The 15465-nt window shown below is 43.0% G+C and overlaps 1 protein-coding gene across 6 annotated transcripts in view; it reads right to left on the reverse strand.

Moving 5' to 3' along the window:
* Positions 1 to 819: 819 nt before the first annotated feature.
* The window catches only part of LOC110987184 (repulsive guidance molecule A-like), a 105891-nt gene continuing 91245 nt past the window's right edge, over positions 820 to 15465 (reverse strand). For 4 of the 6 annotated variants that reach the window (XM_022249709.2, XM_087136775.1, XM_022249689.2 and 1 more), the window contains exons 2-4: positions 10178 to 10362; positions 8863 to 9374; positions 820 to 3621 (exon numbers count right to left, since the gene is read on the reverse strand). In XM_022249709.2, the coding sequence (XP_022105401.1) occupies positions 2935 to 3621; positions 8863 to 9374; positions 10178 to 10280 (1302 nt within the window). In that variant the 5' untranslated portion in view covers positions 10281 to 10362 and the 3' untranslated portion in view covers positions 820 to 2934. The other 2 variants (XM_022249700.2, XM_087136776.1) reach the window with 2 other exon arrangements.

Here is a 15465-nt window from a genome sequence, read left to right on the forward strand (position 1 = left end):
TTTTGCTGTTTCAAGTTTTCAACCGTTTATCAACTCACAAACTCAGAATCACGCTTGCTGACATAATATGTGTCAAACAAATGTCAAAAGAGGGCCCTCATCCATTTTATGGTTTTCGTTTGCTTGTATTTCCTGTATTTGTTTAGTTTAATAATCGGAGATGCACTTGACTTAAAGTGAAGTGGGGTATCGCTGTTAATCTGAATTAACAGTAAATAATAACAGGACAACTGTAATTTTTTAATTTTCAATTGCGACAATCCCAGTAAAACCGAACTGGTGTTTAAAATAGCTTGTTTTGCATGGGCTTAAGAGGGCGAAGGAAGTGTTCATGCAGATTTTTAGAAAAAGGGCCCGGTTGACTGGGCAACAAATATTTCTTTGCAAAAGTAAAGAAACCGATTCGAAAATGATTCAACCCCTCAAAAGTCCCCCTCCAAGTACCAACCACCCCCCCAAAAAAAACCAAACATAACGGTGGCGTGTTGGAACAGCCCTTGGCTTTTAAACTTTTTTCCCTTTCCCCGATAAAATGGGCGGGTGTACGAGTCTAAGCCTTGTTTCCAAGAAAACGTCCATTGTACACTACATGTACTTCCCAAACAAAGGCTGTCGTTAAAAAGGGCCCCATGTCCACCTTGCCACTTCACAAACTTGGCCAAAATACCACCCCGACTCCTCGACTGGTGCTTCAAAAGCATCATAATCCGGGAAATCTAGTACCAGGGACATCAATCACGATGTGTATATACATGTAGTTTTACTTATCAGAATGGTGACCTCAATGGAAAGAAAACAAACCGCAAACACCACCAAGACTCCTTTAACTTATAAATTTAATTTTTTTTTCTCTTCAAAAACTGCCAAAAAAAAAAGAAAACAAGAAAAAATCAGCGATGTCATCAGCAAACATGGCTAATCAAGCCATGGGTACAGTTGCAATTATTTTGTAATGTATACATCTGTTTAAATACAGCGTCGGTTTACAGTAGTGACGGTTTGGAAGCCACTTCACCAAACCCAGTCACACATTTAAGAAAACTCGAGAATAGCATACATTTTACGACGTAAAATGAATAACGTCACCGATAAAGACCGACGTGTATCCACTCCTTGTAATTATCACCACAGATAAAAAATCCCCCTTTACGAATGTGCACATTAACCTGTTGATTTCTGTCTCTGAATACTAATAATATACTGCGTGTATACTCGGAAGCTGCAACTTTATGTTTAAACTACTAGAAGTTTAACTATCTGCGGGCAAAAAAATTCTTAGACGGTGACAAGGAATAATATTACTGTACTAAAAAACGCTAGCGTACGTACAAAACCGAAGAACAAAAGTAATGAGCATAACCCACTGGCATTGGCAAAATGCTTTTAACGTTTTTTAAGGTGACGCTGGGCTTAGAGTAGGCTAGAGACCAGTATGCTCCATCAATAGGCATGATACATGTATCACAATTTTGGACCACATTCTGGATGGCTTTTGAAACATTCGAAATTCGAATTTGTGTTGCAAAAACACATTTTTGGTTCATATACTCCACGTGAACGTGAATATGTTGCCATGTTCTTTACGTTTCTAGACGTCACATTCAACCAATATTACAGCGGATGCTTTGCTCGCGTGCCAGCGTGAACATTAATAACAGTAACATTTAAAAGTCGGTGACGTGATTGACCTGTTTTGTATTAGCTACGAGCTGTAACTTAATATTAGTATTGTTATGGAGTCAAGACTAGTGTGCATATCACGGATGCATTAACCAAACTTAGCAGGAAAACAACACATAGGTTTGCCAATAAAACTGAAGGATCTGCTCCTAATAAATACTTTGTGTGATAAACGGCTCATAGCATGTCCTCCGAAATGAATCAGTGTAAGAGTCGTACATTTTCTTGTACAACATCCATTGCCACCACATAGCACACGACGTTGTCCGGTGTGTGTCATTATGTGAGCACAAGGTTTCCAGGGTAAACTAACGCAATAACATCCGTGAAAAATCGAAATGTATTTCAGTGTATAAAAAAACCCACACTGGCGACCCTTCGCACAAGATTTATGAGCGACAAAGGTGAATATTATCCAAAGAAGGATTTTAGACTAGACGTGCACACACAAATCATTCTCCGTACAATCTTCCGAGCACAAGAGCACAGAACTTTAACTTCAATCGACTAGGAAGGCGTTTTAATACAGGTGCATTTGTACATGCACAGCAGATTGGGAGAACAATGCATGCTTGGTGCATCAAGTAACAGAGTGGGGCACTAAGATGATTAAGTCTGTGTGCTGGGTTCACACCCAGCAGGTGTTGTGTATTAAAGCGAAATGTTTGCCCCTTCAACCATAATACATATCAGATTGATTTCGTTTGGTACCGACTCAATTTACAATCCAAACCGTTGGAAGGAGTAACTCATTATCGTTTCGATATGGATTTCATATTGATTATCGAATTTACACGATGGCTTCAGTTGTAGACTGGCGGAAAACTTTACTTGTAATGCGTTCCGTGTTATCTGCTATTTTCATTTTCGTATTCAACTCGTCCACTTCTGGGATTCCAAATACCTTCCCACACCTTTTAGTTACTGTGAAGCTTGTTTCTAATAAAAATAATAACGAGTTTCTATCTTTTAAAGAGACGGCATAATCTGCTGTAATGCAGTCCCTTCCATTTACAAAGACTGCAAAATATTAAGTAAATACACTTCAGATCATATAGTATTTTATCCTCACCATTATGTACATCTTAGCAATAATTATAAACGGTGGTACAACGTGGCTAGCAGTTTCACTTTTGAAGTATGTATAGTTATGTACACTTCTATGTACAAATTATATATATCATCTTTACGGTTTGCAAAATAATATTGATAGTTAAAAGAAATAAGTTGCATCTATGTTACATTGTTTGTCTTTCACGTTGTTAGCTGGTGCGACGCCCAAAGTGCCAGTAATACTATTGCAAATTGCGTGAGGGCAGTCATGGATATGTGAGTTCTTGGAGGTGCACCGTTCCTCCTTGGGGGCAGGGCTGCCAGTATCTTGCTGTCTTCAAAGACACTAGTTCTGTTGTGGAGGGACAGGGACGCGTTGGGCTGCAGCCGTGAGATGTCCCGCAGGGCGTTTTCAGCCGCGTTGGTAAAATTGTCGTCGCTAGTCGTCAGCAAATCAAACACGCAGGAATCCAGGTACACGTCGATTACGTTGGTCTGCCGGCACTTGGCAATGGCTCTTTGCAGTTTCTCCTGGTCCACGTCTTTAGTTTGTTTCAAGAACTTCACATAGTCGATCTTCTCCCGTCCGGGACAACCCCGGACGCAGAGCTGAAGATCCTCCGGGCCTTGCCTCTTGATGATCTCCTCCGGCATTCGGACGGAGAACAGGAGGTACTCCCCGATCTGTCGGATGATGATCACGGTGCCGATGTAGCGGATGTGGATCTCCACGTGCTTGTCTGGGACAACCTCCAAGATGAACACTCCCCTACCCTCCGGACCAGAGCTCCGGGTGCCGTCCACGAAGCCCCCCGGGAGATTGCCGGTCTGGGCGAGGTACAGCTTGCGTTCGGCACACTCGCTGTGTCCCTTGACGATCACGGACAACTGTGAAAATACAGACAGGGAGGGTGACGAGTCGTTATTGAAAAATTCGTCATAACCAAAAAAGGGCCAGCGGTGCTCTTTAAAAGGCTGAAAGTGCATGCGGTGTGATAGATCAAGAGGGAAATCTGCGTGATTAAAATCTTTTAAGGCTAAAGTGGGTCTAATTGCATTGGGCCCCGAGTGTATATGGAGTGATTAATTTGTGTAATGCATGTGCATCTGCTGGACTGATCATGCGCATAGAGACAAGCGACAGTACCAACAAGACTTGGTATTTGCGAGAAGCCACCGTGAGTTTAATACCTTTAATTTTTGTTCAGTTCTCTGGTATCTGTTATCAAACTAAAACCTATACGCACGGATTAAAATGATCTTTCAAATCCCTCTGATCTAAAGCCAAAGCTTTTCTCTTAGTTATACATACATTCGTCCGAATCCAGGTGGTTTTTCATTTACTGAGTACAAACGTTTCGAAAGAAAATGGGGGAAACAAATATCAAGGATGATTTGCAGCATGGATAAAAACGTAGCCAATCACCGATTGACATGCTTTTCTATAGAGTATTCAATCAGTGTTTTCCCCTGGTGTGATTTCTTTTGATGTTTTTACGAGATTAGTTCCGATAATTATTACTCGTTTCACGCTGTACTGTAGGTGAACTCCGAACTCTTTCATGCATGCATCACGGACGGCGATTATGAATGTTGTACGGATCAATTGCTGCAGTAGTGTATGTACGGTCATGAGTGAAGTTATGGCAGCTCTCGCGGCATCGTTGCTCAATTTCAAATGACTGTGATAATTCTGTCAACAACAGTTTCCCTTTCTAAATCAAAACAGAAATTCTGGGGTGGAAGTGAGATCATCAAATCACCACTATGGGTTTCCACTTTTAAACATGGAAAATAATATTAACTGCTGAAAGCATCAGGTTAATTTGACAAATCTCAAGAGTCTACAGAAGTGAAGCTTAAATAAGCAAATTGTGGAAAATCTATGTTAATGACGTCTTTACACACTGCTGACAAGCTAATGTAAACACCCGACAATTCCTTTGTGGACAACGGGCTTGTAAAACGTTCAACGCACGCACTAACAGAGCACGCCATCTCCTGTCTAATGTGTGGCCGTGTTCAGAATTCAATTCCTGTTGCGGACTACAGACACACAGTGGCATGGCACTCAGGATAACCAAATTTTTCTGTCAGTCAGCACAGACGATACTGAATCTATGTTTGTCAAGGGCGGATTCGTGTAATGCTACCAACTAATAATATTTAGCATCCTCTGACTGCAACAAACGCCTCTGCTTGACAGCGCTGCGTTGTGCATGTATAATGATGTTTGTCGTGAACAGCAGATTTCGGCAGCCATTTTGTTCTATAGCAATAAAACGTGCAGCTATATACTACACGGGGCTAAAGTGAATAATCCTTGCCGCAGGCAGAGCTCTGTGCTAAGCCATACGGCTTTTCATCCACAGTGATCATACATTATGGGTGTACGGGAAAAGCCTTCATATACAGTCCGCGTACATCTATTAAGCTCTGGCGATAGCCATGACCGACTCTGCTCAGTTAACCGTTAAACAGGATATTCAAGCTAAAAATTGCGGGCCAGCCAAGCGAGAAATGAGGCATGGACGTTGCTGGCTAGGCCACACCAAAGTAGGGCCGGGGACAAAGGGGGTGCGTGGAGCCAGCGGGAAAAGGCAGCGGGAGCCTCGTGTGGTTTTTAACAGCCAAGTTTCCTGCCATGTGCAAGGTAATAAACGAGGATAACGAAAATTTATGAAAAAAAAGAGGCGAGGGGGGATTGCTAAATTGTTTATCACAATGATTGAATGTAGTTCCACTGTCAACGATATGAACTTCGAAACTTCTTATTAGTGTGTGTGAGTAGAAGAAGGAGGTCACACTTCTGAAGCTTCACTGCAAAACAATCACAGCGTAGAGAAAAATTAGTACCGCGCCGTTTCTCAACTGTAATTCCACTGGTGGGTACAGCTAGTGGTTTATTGATGTTAAGTTGACTGTGAATTCATTTCAATTTTGAGGGAGGGGAAGCTAGCTGTGGTGTTGGGCGTACAATCGAGCTCATGCCGCGACAACGCATGTTTATGGCACGCAAGTCGGTTATTTGGTCACATTCATGGCAACATCGGACACAGGTTAACGCTGCCAATTGATTTCCGCGATTGATCGATGGCAGTCGCGGAAATGATCGATGCATGACCCAATTTAGCACTTAATGGGTTTGAGATATTAATCAATGGACAATTGTAACCTGACAATGGGACGGCATAACCGGGGATAAAACCCATTATGTCACCGAACTCCACCGGGGGCAACATAAGACCCATGCCTAGTAACACGTATACATGATATAAGGTCACAACTACTGTGCTTGGTAACAAAGTATCCTGGATTATTTTGAGTACAGTATCCCAGAAATGAATAGGTCTCGCAAAATTCAGTTCACTGAAAAAGGTAGGCTGGCCAAGCCTTATGACGGTAGAACTATACACTTCTTTGTGTGCTTCAAACTGTGAGAACAGTGAGCATGATCCCTGAGCACTTATCAAAACAGTGTCAAAGGTCGACTTAGAACTCGGGGCTGTGCGGACGCCTCAGTTCACAAATCGGGGACAAGTGGGGAGATAGAATGCTTGATGATGTTTAAAAAATGAAGACGCCAGTATTAAACGGTACCCTTGCATCGAGCTTGCATAGGAAAATTAAAACCTTGCTGCAGTATGTTGCCGTGGTGGCTTTATGATTAACGCCTCCAGAACTTCAGATAGACGACCTACAGGGTATGAATGCTTGGGGACCTGAGCGATTATTGTGAAACTTCATTGCACTTTATGCGTTGGTGATGCCATGGAGGTAGATTTTCTATATCTACCTCCATGGTGATGCGAAGCAATATTGTTGAGTCCCCATCTCCATGCCCTGATGTAGTTTATGGATTTACACAAATTTTGCAGTAGCAAGTTCTATTTTCTGACATTACTTTTAGTTCCCCCCATTTTTCAACACTAAGTTGTAGATGGATTTCTCAATGTACATGTAATGATGTATGTTCACTATGCAAAACAAGAAGTAAATTCCAGGATAAATACACCACACTTTGACGTCTTTCTTTCTTTCCCTGTCTGTATTTTGGATCAATTGGATTGTCGTTTGTGGGGATTCCAAGAAAGCTTGCTGAACAGAATATTTGCATACATCCACACGCCAATAACCTAATCCCGACCAAGGAGTATTGTCATACATGCAGAGGGACGCTCGACAATAGAGAACACAGTTTCAGAACATGGCCCAAAAGCTTGCAAATTGGGTTGGGGAGGAATTAAAAGAAAACACTCAACCAGGGGGCTCGGCACACAATGGCCAACTCCAAATTGACAACTGGTTTTTAGATTGGCCCAGGCTTTAGGGTGGGGGCTGTTGTTTGCCCGCGCCATCGGAACAAGAGGGGGGATTTTGTGCCCACTTTCAGGGGCCGTATTTACGACGGTATTTGGTGCTGACAATGGCCATTCTGCGGGAGCAAGACATGTTTTTATCTGGCGAATTGGGGGGGATTATGCGGGTAGACTGGAGGGGATGGATCGGTTCGGGTGATGACAGGGGTCAGAATCAGCAGGTCAATCGTACACAGCTTGAAGCACAATTCATTTCACTGACCACTTCTAAAAATGGTACAATAATTTCAGACAAACTCATATCTGCAGTGCTGTGCGTGTGAACATTATCAATACCAGTTTCATGGTAAATAGGCCCTGTTATTTCTAGATTTATCAACTTAAAGTGAACCAAACGAAATTCCTTCCCCAGCAAAATCAAGCGAATTCCACACACTGCTTATTATATAAATTTGCATTAAATTAACCGACACACTGTGATTTATATCCATGTTGTTTAGAGCTACGCAGAAATTATAATTTTATTCATAACAAACGAGTGTTTACCTTGAAAATATCATTTCGTAAACAACACAGCACACATAACATACGTTGTTTGATAGATCCTGTGATTTGTGAGGAGTGCGGGAGACTATGTATGATCGAAGTGGGCGTGCTAAACGAACCAAATTGTTACAAAGGTGTTTAGTTTAATAATCAATTTTTTTTATGCAAGTTGTCGTTCTTATGGACGATTTGACTATATTTCTCAGCGTCATCTTTTCACGTGGAGTGCGCTTTCTTGAGGGCCATATTGTGCATGAATCTCATGTCATGAACGGCTCTTTCTAAAAATGGCGCAGCAGAGCCAGTTTTGACCTTCCTCGCGCCCTTGACAGAACAAGGAGAGAGTGTCAACAAATTGCTCCTAATGTGACGGAATGTAGATGGCTCTGCAATATTGCAGACAGGGCTGGAATGATTTGCGAGAGCCCAAGCTAGCATTGGTCACGGACACTGGCCCGGTGGACGCGGTGGACGCGCTGGATAGAGAGGGTAGCGCCAGGCTAGCCGAGCTGGCCTTCTGGGAATGGAACTGGGGCGACGTGCTGCTGTGAGAAATTACTGCCGACGCCATGGCGAATACAGCAGCGTGCCGTGGTGTTTTTATTGGCATGGCTGTCGAAATGGCCAACTCCATCTCACCAAGTCCATTATTCATAACGGCCAATGCCCGATATTATTGAAGCTTTACAAAAAAAATTACAGCGCTCAAAGAAATCAATTATCATTTCCCAATTCCTTCCAGAAGTACCAGTTTCGACTCTCAGTTCCGTATAGATCTTCGTATTGTTTTGCTGCCAAGATTAGTTTCAGTGGAGTTTTCTTCACTCTTTGAAGTTTGAACACACAAGAGAAGAAAATCATCAACATATATTTTACAGTACCGAATGACTACAGCGACAATGCAACAGGAAATTATTGTGCTTTCCCTTATTTTATCATTCGCGTGTTTTACTTGTTCCCATGTTTATGGATTAATATCCAAGACATTCTAATTGTCACCTTTTTAAAACCATAAAATTATGGTGGGGTTCAATAATCAAAATTTGTTGTCAACAAAATTGTTTCTTTATCTTAATTAACGTCGTTAATATTCAGAAACGTATACCATGCCACGGAATTATTTATGTGTTGAAATTCTGCTAGGAATTAAGACGTTTCCACAATAAAGTTGGAAAATCGCGCATTGTGATTGGCCAACGCGTTGCAAACTCTTGGAGGCGCACAATTGTTGGCCCGTATTCACTGTGACAAGTTCCATACTCACCTTGGTCGTGGCTGTAGCACCCGATCCATGTAGAAGCTGGACATTGGTCACTTGGGCAGCGACATACTTATTGTAGAAGACCGGCCAGGCTCCGGCCACCCGGCAGGTCTGAAATGACCCATCAAAAGTCCTCAGGTGTGGGTCCCCGAACAGGCTGCAGCTCTTGTAGGATCGCTCACCCCGATACTCGCATCGATCGTAAAACTCCGGGGCTGGGGGCACTGTCGTCCGGTGACGGGGCAGGTTGGCCCCACTTGGCAGTGGAGTGGTGGGCACCTCTTCCTCGGCCAGAATGGCCTCGCAGTTATTCTGCTCCATCAGGTCTGGGATGATGGAGAGGGTGGAATGGTAGTTTAGCTCTCCACGGCAGGACCTGGGCGGGATATCCATGACACATTTTTTGTAGTCCACTAGAGCCTGACAGTATCTCCGGTTGGGGTTGCGTCGAACGTTCTCTGTCAGCTTTTGGGAGTATCTTTGAGAACACTTCTTCAATTTACATTCAGAGGACACTGGAAAGAAAATAAATAGCATGAAAAGATTTTTGTAGTTTCATTGCTCTGATTAAAATCGATTATTTTGTTTTCTAACCGAAAGGTAGCCAAAAAAACATTAATGTGGCAAATTTCACAAGATCACATGCATCGATTACATACACTTCTTTATTTACTCGATTCAGACCTAAGCCAAAGGTCCAACTTTCCTCCCAGAGTAATATGCAAATTAAATCATGTTCAACTGCTAATTACTATGGTCAACTGCCGATAAATTAAGCAATAGAAACGGGCACTAGTTTAAGCTGCACGATCAGCACGCACATGTACCGATATCACACAGCAATGTACATGATATACATTGATAATATGGACCCCAGTGATTTACAGTACATGTATATGGCCGCACTGTGCGTGTGTAACTACATGTATCTCAAGATCTTGGGGTTCACAATTGGGATGTCAAACGTTTGAAAATGATCCCAGCAAAACAGGTAATTTAAGTAACCATGGCGGTAGGAAAAGAAACCCACCACCATCACAAGGCACTCGCCAATACCCAATCAAAAAGCACAGACGTCTAACCAATCATGGTATATAATTACGATTATGTATTACGAGCAGCCAACAGAGCTTCATCAGTTAACACAAACCGGGCATTGCGCGCACAAAAGAGAAAACGTCCTTTGGCTCTCTGTGTGCGGTGTTCACAATACCATTTCGTCTGGAACGTAAATTGCATGCCTTCCTCCCAACAATGGGGCCCGACGGATTCTCTTGATCGTCTGCCCGTGAAATATAAGCAGTAGATCACGCCTTACCTGTGGAGATTAACATGGCGATGATCAGGAATACGTAGAAAACAACGGCCGTGGCTTGGCCCGTCGACGCGCGGTGGAAGCGCTGTCCTCTCCCCATAACCATCCATGTAGCTGCCGCCTCGCCAGGCTCCGACGGTCGAACTGCCGCGACTGCTGCTGCTGATGAGATGCTAGCGCGGTTCACTCTGTTGGTACGGAAATAGAGTGGCATAGTCACACATCAATCATGCTGTCACGCCAGGCGGCGAGCTGAACAGAGCTCGGCCCGGGCAGCCCGGTTAACATCGTGTCTTGGCCTTGGCCTTCCAAAACCCCAATTTTCACGACTGAATAGAATGGTATATTACCGCCGAGGGCCCGCCGCCAAATACTTTACCGTCTGGTTACGGTACTATTAAGATATAAGTTGGTCCGTTTTCCCCGATACAGCAGGCAGACAGAAACCCATAGAGCAATGGTAAGCCGAATGTCCCCCTCTCCGTTTGCCAACCAAGCAGTGACTTTACACTCGATCGCAACACACTGTGCACCTCTCGCCAGCTGTCACACCTAATAGAAAATAAACACTGTACGGGATATGCTTCTCGCCTATTGGACCTCTGCGGCAGCTTGCACGCACAAAACAACCGTACTTGTTAAGCCCTCGGTTCCAAGTGCGGTCTTAGCGCAGGCGTTATTCTCAGCGGATCAGCGCCGGTGAATGGGAAATCAGGAGCGTTTGTCCCGGTAAATTGTGCAAATTTCCAGCTCAATGCGCCATTCTTCGGCTGAATGGTGACTTGTGAACGCCCGTTCTGCCCCAGCCCTAGCGGGTTGCAATATGGGTGCACAGCCCGTGGGGTTGTTCGGGGGAAATAACAAAGGAATCCCTTGGTGGGTTATCGATCTACTGGACCACCTTTTCGGTGTAACATAGCGGCAAGATCCAATAATCACAAGATCTTTGCTTGATGGAGGTTATGTCAAGAAAGTGCATGTGTATGTACTTTTTCTGGGAAGGGAGAAATATTAAACAGTTCATGCAGTACACACTTCTCGACTCATACAAGCAGGCCGCTCTAATCTAACCGACCAACGCTGATGCTAGTGCATGTGTTACAGTTTTACTAACCTAAAACAAATAAGAAAAAAAAATCTCTCGCACCATATACAGTGCCCTGTGTTCCCAACTGAATACCTCATTCAAAGAAAGGCCAATTGCACCATTTTGGCCAAGGAGAGTTAATTGATTTCCTTTGCAACTCCTTCAAAAATACTCGCTTTTTCTTCTGAACTCATTATACTGGTGTTAAAATTCTACGGGGACATTTGCACAGAGAACATCGTTTGCGCTGTGAAATATAAAAACCTCCTCTACTTTATTAGTTGCGCATGACTGGTTAAAGCTCGGTAAAAACAAACTGCATCTAAATACAGCAAAATCTGTATCACTCATGATCTCGCTGTGCTCTGGGAAAATACGGGTTTTGCTCTATGGCAAAACTAAATGGGTGTTAGGAACAGGCTGAGCCTTGGCTAAACTAATAGACCCAGCGGGGGGTTCACTTAGGACTAATTGACTGGGGGAAGCATCTCGTGAACACGGGCCATTCTTCCAGTCTCTTCTGTTGACGGACGAAAGACGCTAATTAAATGGCCAAAATACTGGGCGATGGAATCCTCTATGCGAAGCGTAGCGGAACGATTTTCGACTGGTGATTCTGTACCCAATCGAAGTATATGGCAATTTAAAATGACGCGATTTTCTAAGTGACTTAGATTGCCATGAATGTTAGAGAAAAGCACATCCTCAAAATTTTGGAAACTGAGGACTGTCCTCACTTACTGCAATCTGTTTAAACAGCTTTGCCGATATCATCCAGTGGAAACTAAAAACAACGGGGAAAAGAAACATACTTATCTTTCAAAATCACGATTCGTGCTCTTTTTACAAAATAAAAGCTAATTAAAATTGCCGGTTTTGGTGAAGGAAAGCCAAATATAAAAATGGGTGATTAATATTGAACAAAAGAAAATAAGAGACAGGGCCCGTTACCTGAGCAGCAATCAATCTAGGTCTACAACTTTTGCACAGACAATCAGCAAGTGCAATCAATTTCCCAGCACTCGGACGTCAACACTATCGAATTCGCATTGTAAATTCAAACGCCGGTTTAGTACAAATAAGCTATGTCCGATTCGGGGCCGGCCTCAGTCAAGCCATCATCCATCATCCAATTGTAGTGCCCAGCGCGGCGCAAATGAAATTCACAGGCCTCCACCTACCACCTCAACTGCTTGCTTTGGCGCTTGCTTGTCTGCAAGAAAACGATTCTTTCTTCGATTGCGACACCACATCGAAAACGCCTCTCGACACCACAAGGGAATTCAGCCTTGACGTCCAAACGCCAGACATGTCAAACTGGTCTGTATTTTACAGCGGGGACAGGAACGCATGCAGAGCTCATAAATCAATATTGACCAGCTATTACTCGACGAGTACATCCGGAAATTTGACGGCATTAAGAAAAGTTCAAAGCTACGCAGTTTGAAAATGCCACTCACATTCTACAACTTGCTGACGGAAATGAATTTTGCGATTCCGCACAAAGATTCACTTTCTGAGAAGCTCAACATACCCCGTAAATTTAAGAAAAAACAAACTAATATTTGTTGTCAGAGGAGTACTGGGCGAAGGTCATACATAGCGACCGATTTCTGTCAAAAAAGTGATCATCCTTTACATCCCGAAAGTTACAACTAGTAGGCCTATGACTCAGAATTAGTGTTTAGAGTTAGTTTTTTCATCTATGGCTTGATCACGACATCTGTTCCTTCAGTCCTTTCACCAATGCACAGACGAAGGGTGGTAGTCTCCGTAGTCAAAACTCAGTTCTCCAAAGCTACACCAAAAGGTACAATTCAGATTTCTTGTCGTTCTTGATTTGATGAGAATAAAAGGATGATTTAATGACAGAAAAAAAGTACTTCGTGTCAATCAAGTAATCGTATTGGCCTCAATCAATCGATCTGTGATTGACAAAGCCACGCAGGAGAGAGCCTCACTGGGGAACGCACGGGTTGTGTGAAGCACCCTGGGGTTTTACACATGGGGAACCGGACGACCAAAGGTTGAATCCACTGGCGAGGCGCTCATCATGGGACCGGGGTGACGTAACGCACAGCTTGTGTGGCGCGATGTCGGTCAGCAGCCAGACAATAGCACGTATACCGTTCTGGATTTTTAATTGCTGACAATCCAGTTGCGTAATTGACTACACAAGACGTGCTCAACTAGGGAGACGGTTCGCTGACCTTTAAAGACACCATTCCCTCGATAAAACTTCTTGCAAATTGAGGAAATGGAAATGTTTGCATTATAAAACTATTACTAAAGCGTTTGAGAATTAGGCCAATCTTTATTAACAGAAAGCTCAGAATCTCATCCCATTTAATTAAATGACACGACAGACATAATAGAAAGAAGCGTAATACAATAGTTAATAACGATCCTATCTCTACTGCAAAACAATTACCCTCTTTACTCTGAAACTGAGTGATGATTAACCCACGGAGGAATAAGAACACATGAGCCAATTAGGGCGTATATGCAGAATCATATTGAAATTGGAGGATTTGGGACTGTTAGGGTTAAAGAAATGAAACAAATTATTAAATCACAACAGAATAACACCCCAAACGACGACTTTAGCCAATTTTTAAAGGAACCATACGACACGGTTATTTTAATACAATCCTTGAAATCGCACCTTGGTGTTTCAATAAACCTTATTTTCGATTCTTGTTTGGCTACGTTCATCTGAATTTTTTGACCTTTAGATTTTATGATGTGAATTTCCATATTCATGTCCAAAAGTGTGATGTCATCCAGAACTCAACCTCCATGACGCACTGATTTGTGCACACACACGAAACTAACATCCATCTCTCCAAAGAGCTAATCTGGGGTTTAGAATATGAACAGTTTCTAATGCTTTCTAACAAGAGCACTTTTCAAAATGGATTTCAAGCAGTTTTCATAGCCTACATTTAAGAATGTATGAAGATGTACAGTAAAGTCAAAAAGTGAGTCTCAAACAAAATCATTGCAGGAATCCTTTAAAAGACCCAGCCCCAAATTTGTTGTATCATATTTCAGATAATACTATTCCCTCGAACACTTTGTTGAGATCTCCAAGTTAAATTATTTGTGCCGACCACAAAAATCTCTTTCCCTCGACCGCCAGGATTCCAGCGGTTTTAACCAATGATCTGTCTTCATCTCGTGTCTAAAAGCGGATCGCTTCGCTCTGGACCAATTCCCGTCCCAAATCGGATTATAGGAATTCTGCGTAGGAGCTGCCATAACAGGCCCACTCTTACATTTTTTTTACAAACCGCCATAACTCTCACCCGAGGCCCAATGGAAATGCGTCACCAGGTGCTGCGGGGCTGTTCCCGTTTCCTGGGGAGTATAATAATACGGTACAGGAATACAGTGGTCCTGAATGGAGAGAAAAACCATTTCCACCCACGGAATTTCAAGCATTGTGTTGGCACGATAATGGATGAAAAGGGAAAGTACAGCAACTTCCAATTTCTCCATTAAAACAGGATAAGTGGCTCATGACAGAGGTTGTCATTTTCCAAACTGAGACGAGAAAATTCTCTTCAATTTACCCACCCAGAATGACGTTCTTCCAATAACCACACAGGCCACACGGGCTATTTATAACCAGTGCACGGGCAGACCAGTTATTGGATAAAACATACCCCGGGCGATATTTCAATCTGAGACCTAATCCGTTTATGCGTGCATTAATATCATTTCATTATGACAGCGGTAATGGTGGCAGCGCGAGCATTTTAAAAACCCGCACCATGACGCGGGAGACAAAGTGTAGACTTTATACTAGTCACCTTTGGACTTGGGGAGAACTGGTCAAACAAACAGAACATGCATCTGGACAAGAAATGGGAGAGCTCACCTAGAAGTGGAACCCCCCGTATCTCTAACAAAATGACACCTCATATCAGTATTGTGTTAAGTTCTAGCACTTTTTTTTGCAAGTTTTCCAAGCCAATCCAAAGTTACACGTCAAGTTTAGTGAAGGCAAGACTTATAGGTCAACAACGGCCCGTGATTACAGGATCCCAGCATATCGCAGGGCAACGATGCCCTATCGTCCCAGTGGTTCATTGTAAAGTAATCATTTACCGTATTTTACATTAAACACTGAAGCCGGTGGGAACGTAAGCATTAGACGGCCCTTTCATCATATTCAGGAGAATTCCGATCGTGAAGTCAC

Source organism: Acanthaster planci, linkage group LG05 (assembly GCF_054643075.1).
Source record: "Acanthaster planci isolate LZ-2023a linkage group LG05, COTS_SCS, whole genome shotgun sequence".
In the NCBI taxonomy this organism is placed as follows: Eukaryota; Metazoa; Echinodermata; class Asteroidea; order Valvatida; family Acanthasteridae; genus Acanthaster; species Acanthaster planci.